This window comes from Solanum tuberosum, unplaced genomic scaffold, assembly GCF_000226075.1.
Source record: "Solanum tuberosum cultivar DM 1-3 516 R44 unplaced genomic scaffold, SolTub_3.0 scf00033, whole genome shotgun sequence".
Classification (NCBI taxonomy): domain Eukaryota; kingdom Viridiplantae; phylum Streptophyta; class Magnoliopsida; order Solanales; family Solanaceae; genus Solanum; species Solanum tuberosum.
In genome coordinates this window covers 2,463,475-2,471,486 of record NW_006238959.1, presented here as the reverse complement: position 1 = coordinate 2,471,486, position 8,012 = coordinate 2,463,475, and the positions used below count along the sequence as shown (strand labels likewise).

The following is an 8,012-nucleotide window of genomic DNA, read 5'->3' as shown; positions in this document are numbered from 1 at the left end:
ATATATATATATTATTATTATTATTATTATTTCCTTAGCCAAATTTGGTCCCACTGAATTTTCCTAGCTAGGTTTTAAACTAGGCAATAGTTGATGTGTAATTGTGTATTACAAGATGTGTATTTTTCTTCTAGGCACTTCACTTATGGACAGTGTACCTACAAAGGGGTGTTATGAAATACATTATATATGGATGTCCACTATAGAAATTAAGTTACTTCTTTTATCCATGATGTAGATATTAACCCCCATACCTTTATATTCTCCCCCGTGATCTTCTCTCATGACCATCATGGTTTATGTTATGTTTACGGCTATTTGCATTTATGTAATACTATAAATAATGGCATAAAAATTATATTATACACACTTAAAAGAAATAAAAAAAAATCATGTTATTTTCTCTTGTCTCTCTTTATTTGTTCTGATTACATTTTTTGTTGGCTCTGGATGTGTTTGGTTGGTCAATTATTTTGGCAACTATTGTCTCTAAGAAAACAATCTCCTTATAAATGAGAAAAATGATTTTCCTAATGAAAGTAAGAAAAAGAAGCTACAATAGTGACATTCTACATTGATTATCCTTATCTTTACCATATCCCCCATAACCCTCATCCCCACGATCCCACACTCCTACCTCCCATCTCACCTCTAATAATATTTGTCTAAATTATGTATAAACACTTTTAGGATAATATTGTTCATTTATCTACCTTCCACAAGAAAATAAGTTTAAAAAATCACTTATTTTTCTAGAAAACATTTTACTTCATACCGAACACACCCTTATATAGGTTATTTTTCCTATTTTATAACATTTTGTTGTTTTTACATTCTTCACGGTTCTATCCAAATAAATGAACATTAGTTAACGTTCCTTCACATTTTGTCTTCTTTCCTTACAGGTCATAAGTACTCTTGCCATTAGGAGTATATTGATGCTAATGGAATGCATCATTGATTACTAGTACGAAGTTCAATGAACATGTTAGCCATACAATTGCAGCATGCATAGTTAATTTTTTGTGTGTTTATCACTCTATAATAGAGTTTCAGCAAGCAATTAGAAAGCTGAAAATGAAAACGTCGTTTTTCAAGTCTTCTTTCCAACTTCATCAACCGGAAGACTACACCCTTGAATGCTCAATGAACCATGACAAAATGAGACAATTTGGCTCGATTTAGTTTCCAGATTTAAGTACTTTGGTTTGGATAAGAAAATTCTAAACCATACATTTGCTGTTAAACGAGGTTTTACCAATAACATACATATCAGGAATACAAAATGTGACCCTTTACACGGACCTCTCTGAATGATGCTGCATTTCTGAAGATAGCACACGTAAAGCAAATACATGAAGAAATGTCCACTATAGTAACAAACAGAAAGAACTTATGTAAACGATATGAATCGGAAAACTTCTGTAAAGGATATGAATCAGAGTTATCAGTACAAGTCGCTCATTAGCCTATAGCAACTTAAAAACAATTGAGTACAAGTGTTACAGATCACTTCGGATCCTGCCAGCTATCTAATATTTTGAGAATCATCCTTCGTTGTGTGTATAATTCTATACAATCTGAAACTCAATACTGTTAGAATGATTATGAAAAAAAGGACCTCAGAACCAAATCTCCTATTATTATTTTTTTTGGCCTTTTTCATTAAACTATTCATTCATCACAGATTGCGGATGCTCACCTGGTGTTGTAGCACTGTGATTGTCCAATTTGCTGGGTTCCTCGCAAGTATGAATTTGTCTTACAGATTGAGGAAGCTCGGTGGAGGGTCTGAACAGGGTTTGCTGTTCATTCGAGTTTTCTTGAATCAGCAAGCCAGGTGTAGCCTCATCGAACATATCAGGAACAGCAGAGTACTCTAGTTGTCTAAGATCTTGTTCAGCCAATATTCTGGTTTCAGCCTGAGATGTCTCATCTAGATCAACTCTCGAAGACCTTTCAGTTTGAATAGATCTTTCCTCCTGTACGTCACTTGCCCCTTGAAGCAAATCATCTGGAGTAGCAGCAGGGTCGAGCTCCCAGCACCCCTCCGGCAAGTTCATGGTTTCTCTTTTCAGTAAACAAGATGGCACCTGATGTGAAAATCGCAACATCTCTCTTTTTGGAATCTTCCGAATGGCATCCTGGTTCGTGTTACGTCGGTATACTGTCTTGAATCCATCTAATTTGACCAAAGGAGCAATGCAAACACCAAAATCTTCAGAATAATCACCAAGGACCTCCACCATTTCATACTGGTGCCTCACTTCATCTGGGGTTTTCCTGTTCCAATCTGGTGACCAATTTCGATAAATGGCCCAAATGTCTCCACTTTTGGGGTAAATCTGAACGCACCCTCCTCTTCCAGCCTTCTCCCCACTTAGAAGATGAGAAAATATGTTGACTTGCTCAATAACATCAGAGTTAAAGGCCCTAAATTTTCCGCATGACTTGGTAAAACCGGAATCCAACCAATTGACAATCCCAAATTCACTATCTGTTTTTGAACTTAAGTAGCTGATATGAATCTTGAAGGGCTGCACCGAGATAACTTGGCGGATCAGACAATACAAGCGAGGCATACCATCTTCCTCATCATATAAAGCCCATATCTGCTTCGGCATGAAGCAATCCTCTGATCTATCCTTGTCAAAATCATGGAAGTCAGAGTCTGGGACAGTCAAAGTCATGGACACAGTTTTCCTCATATCGGATTGATGAGCAGCAAGACCAAGACCTTCTCTTCTAGGTCTTTCACTCGATTCACCAAATTGAGCATGTGCCTTTCTCTTTTTCTCAGACTCTACAGCAGCCAACCTGATCTCTTCCAGTTTCATGCGGATATCTGTTCTTGCCTTGTCAATTAACAACGGTCTTGGATCAAATGCAGGAGCCATAGGCCATCTTCGGATTGGAACTTCAGGAGTAGGAAGCTTAGCATTTCTTTTCAAACTCTCACTCCCATTTCCATCTGCCATTACGACTTCTGCAGCAGCGTTTGAAGCCACATCACCATTACTATAACCATTTGTACTCTCCATATCAATTTTTCTCTTCTTAGGAGGCCTACCAGGCCTGCGGGGCAGTTGATCACTACCCACAGACCCATCAGCAACCGTTTTTGTTAGTTCTTGCTTCCCATTAGCTTTTCTTCCAGGGACTTTCGTATTTGTCTGCTGGGTAAAACTGAAGCCGGTGGATGACCCATTTGGATCTAAAACTCCGGCAGAAGTTCCAGGGAAGGAGCTCCACTGAAAGGATAAATTGGAAGCGTGCTCTGAACCATGTTTCAAATGATGTCCTGGGACCCTACTATTTGCAGAATAAGCAGGCGATGTTGGAACATACGTAACCCCACAACCATGGCTTTTGTATCCGTTCTCAGGCACATAAGGCCAAGGGCTAAATGCATAGGAACCATTTACAGGGGCCAATCCAGTTTCAACAGCTATGAAAACCCCACGACAGTTCTTACAAGACAGTCTTTTGTTCACATATTTCCTATGATATTCATACTGAACCTGACAAGAGGTACAAACAGTCCAAAATGTATCGAGCCTGCCATGAGAAGCTGGAGTGTTGGAGTAATTAGCATAGTTGCCAACACCAGAAGTATGCAGAGTAAATAAATTTCTCCTTTGATCATAAGCGCTTCTTTTAGCACGATCAGACAATACAGTCCATGCTTCAGAAATAAACCTAAACGCACCATCAGCTCCGACATTTTTGTTCTTATCAGGATGGAGTAACACAGCCATCCTCTTGTATTGTTTCTTCAGCTTAGCCCTGTTTGCAGATGGATCCATACCCAGTATCGTGTAGAAATCAAGTTCTCCATTAACCTTCATCTCAGCAGCACTGTGAACACCAAAGGTAGCTACCATTTGTGATATGCCCTCTAACTGAGGACACAGCATCTGAGCTCTTAAAGCATAATTTTTTGCACTCACAAAATCTCTCTCCGCAAATTTCCTTTCAGCATTTGCTTTAGCTTGTAGTGCTTCCTCTACATTTTTCTCCATCTCAAAAACCACAACTTTATCCGCCTAGAAATCTTCAGGAATCTCACAGAGTTACAGTTGGAACATTCTTATGCGCCTGCAATTAAACAAGAATTGCCTAAATTAACAATTCAGCTTTTCTAACAAGCAAAGATTAAGAAAAATTCAAATCAGACTGACTTCAAAACTCATGTAGGAATAGAATTCACAAAATCAACAAATCATATCTATCAACCTTTCCAAAAGACAATATCAAATTAGATTTAGATCTAACCTATGTTGCTCGGATTCTTTAAAAATGTTGACGGGTGCATATCAGACTCTTCAAAATAATACATTTTTGGAGAATCCGACACGAGCGAGGCAATATTGTTGGAGAGTCGAGCAACATAGGATCTAACTATCCGACATACTTGCTCCATACCAACAAAATAACTACTGTAATGATGTGTCCAACGGACGACACAACAACAACAAGCAACAAAACCAGCAGCAGCCACAACAACAAGAAGGTATCCCCATATAAATCCGAACCAGTTTCATTGCAATACTCAAATTAACTACTCTCCAACACTCCAGGTCTTCTACATTTTCTCTAGACACAAAAAAATCAATACAACAAAAATATAAATGAAAATGAGCTAAAGTTATTAACTTTGCAAAAATCAAGTACACTAACTCTTGGAATATGCTCAAATTCAAGTCAACAACTTTCAACTCTTATTCAAATTCAACAACAAAAAAAAAAAAAAAAACCCCTTCAGTAAGAAAGATCCAAATCACCAAGATATCCAGCATAATCTTCCATACATCAATAAGATCTAAGCTAAAGATTTAAAAAAATCATACTTTTAGCTAAAATATTTTATACAAGATCTAAAAAAGAGTTAAGTACCAAAAGTCAAGATTCAAGCTGAACTTACAAATACTAGAATCAAACTGAGAAACAGAGCAGACCCAGATCAGAAAAACAGTTGTTGATCCCTAAATTTGCTTCAGATCTTGAATCTTGACCAAGTCACACATTCTGTAAAGCAAGTACATGTGAAGTAAAAAAAGTTATATTGAACAAAAAAGGGAAGTTGAAAATGAAAAAAAATGGGATTTTTCAGAGGGTGGTTGTTGGAAGTTGACGGCGGAGCTACGGCGGAAGAAGCCGTCGGAAAAGTATAGGTTACTTACTATTGCAACTAAACTTTCAAAGATACTGTATGGTGTAGTTAAAAATGAAAAAAATAAATACAAATATAGATAATGGAATGATTTCAGAGGAAAGTAAAGCTAAAGTTAATATTATGAGTAGAATATTAATTTCTCACCCCCTCCTAAATATTTTAACACTTTTTGCTTTTCAATGTACAAATTAGGTGAATTTTTAATATATTAATGATGGAGTTTTAAATTTTAATTCTTTAAAAAGTAAATTTACTCTAATCTGATTTAAGTATTATTTAAATTGATCATCAATAAATGAAATATGTCAAAAAATGGAATATTGTTTATGGATGTTAATTAAATATTTTTTTATTTAATTAAGACAATATTCTTAAAATAAAAACATGAAAATCTTAGTATTTTTGGAGATAACATTTTTTGTTTGGTTTAGATAGTGGAAACCTTATTTGAAAGGTTCAAATTTGTCTGCCACTTTGGCATTAATTATTGCCTTATTGGCAATTTTAGCACAATATTAAAATTTAAATTATAATTATTTGGTATTAAATGTACTTGTATACAATTATTTGAGAATCTTTTATTTTTTTTCTTTGGTGGTGCAATACCATGACTAAAATGATCATAAGGTATAAAGGAAAAAAGATACTTTGAATTCATTTTTTATTATTCATTTTTATGGAAATTCAAAGGTATTAGGAAATATAATAAAAGTTTTCATATTATTATCATAAATAAGGAATTCTTTTTTACTTCTTCAATTCATCTTGCCAATACTTAATTTCTTACTTATATTGAGTGTTTGATGTTTGATAACTACTGGTGATCTGCTAGAAAATTCAACATGCATCCAAACAGAATCTTAAAGTGGATGAAGCTTGGACTATGGCACATCCCTTTGAATTTGATTGCCTACGGTGTTGTGTCTTGGCTTATATCAATTGTCGATTACTATTAAATACATGAATTTTACGACATTGATTGATAAAAATTAGGAATCAATGTTTAAAATAAAAAATTACAACATTATGTAAAAAAGAAATTTCATAAATCAAACAAGCTCCTTCCATGGGAAGTTCAACATATTGTTACACATTCTTTGAAGATGATGCCATCTTTCACATTTCGACACCCCCACCCGATCATCACTAGCACAACCATCTACATCGCCATCAAAAATAAAAGATAGGTTCAACATAAAATTTATTAACTTTTTGCATTGAGAGGTCAATATTAATCAAAGAAAATGTCAAAAATAAAGAATAAAAATACAAGTAAAAGTAATTAGCTATTTTAGACGTGGAAAATATATATTACATGTATCTTGTGGAAATTAAAGAATGAAAATTATACCAACAAAAAAATTATTATCACTAAGGACGAATCTACTAAGGAGGTGTTACGCTCGAGTCTACACACTAAACGTAAAATGATATTTTGAACCATGAGTGGCCCCAACCTAACCCTTGATCTGACATGAAACATACGACTCAAACTGAAAGGAAATGCAGAAACTAGTACATAGGATGAATTCATATGCATAAACAAATATTAAAAAGGTATTGTGATTGAAATATCCATTATTTGAAAACTAAATACAACTATTTGACTGAATGTCTGTGAAGTCTCTACTAACGCTGATGAGCAGCTGAGACAAATCCCCAAGCTACATTAAGCAATTGGTAAGAAGTAATATAAATTGTGACCTATGTATAAATTTGCCGTCGAAGAATGAAGATTCACCATACGCTGCTTGAAAATGTTGCAACCTTACTAGCCACGAGTTTGAAAATGTACGTCGAATCTACATCATAAAAGGAAGCAGCGTAGAGGAAGTATGTGGTAGTACGTGGAATGTACTAAGTAAGTAAGGGACACTAGCATAATCATGAAATGACATAGCGAGTGTATTGAAAATAAGGTTTTCGAAATCATATACATAGTAAGAGAACTTGAAGAGAAAACAGCTGGAGTTCATGTCTAAATACCATTCAAAATCTTCTTTCAAAAGCATATACAAAGATAAGTCTATTTAAGTAGTCTTGCATAATCATAAATGTAAACAGCACACTTAAAGTAATCAAATAAAGTAAGAGCACATCGTAAAAGATGCATGAACTGGGGACTTTCTTGTAACCGACATACACCATGTGAGCTCATGTTGTCAAACTTATAATCTCAATTAGACGGGTTGGCCTATATCTTGTCAGGTATGAACCATATCTATCTATGTGGAACCACTAATTTGAGTCTCTCTGGGCTAAATAGTTAATTGTCAAAGCGGTGAAATATAATCCTACGAAGGCACGTAGTTATGAGACTTGGGTTTTCTAAACTCATATCTTCTCGATGCTAAATAGTCCTTCCAAAATAACATATATTCATATAATGCTCATAAGTAAGAAATTATCTATCTACATTCATAAGTTACTACCTATAACTCCTACAAGGGTACATATGTCTACTCCTACCAAGGTGAGTTTAAGGGCATGCTCTTATCATGTTCACGCCTAACTTGAAGTCACACGGTGTTACACATAAGATGATTATACTAATCCAAAACCACAAGATTCATGTTATATACCTATATAGGGACTTTCATCTCAAGAATACTACTACTTCTTACAAACTCATTCAAGAACCTCAAGTTCTAATTAAGAAGCACCTAATATATCATGTATTTATCCACATGTTAGCAACACCACATTCAAGCCTAGTACTATAACAACTCCATGAAATTCTAGGTAACTAATTCTTCTAAGAATTTATCACCTTCTTATCATTTCTACCAACTGAAATTTTATGAATTGCCACAAAGAGGCACACCAAACATTCTCA

The 8,012-nt window shown here is 34.9% G+C and overlaps 1 protein-coding gene across 1 annotated transcript; it reads right to left on the bottom strand.

Annotated features, from left to right (window-relative positions):
- Positions 1 to 1,375: 1,375 nt before the first annotated feature.
- Positions 1,376 to 5,293, bottom strand: LOC102593420 (uncharacterized). The gene is made up of 2 exons (XM_006342216.2): positions 4,925 to 5,293; positions 1,376 to 4,098 (listed from the first exon to the last, which is right to left on the bottom strand). The coding sequence occupies exon 2, from the start codon at positions 4,020 to 4,022 to the stop codon at positions 1,671 to 1,673; it is 2,352 nt and encodes a 783-aa protein (XP_006342278.1). The 5' UTR covers positions 4,023 to 4,098; positions 4,925 to 5,293; the 3' UTR covers positions 1,376 to 1,670.
- Positions 5,294 to 8,012: the final 2,719 nt, after the last annotated feature.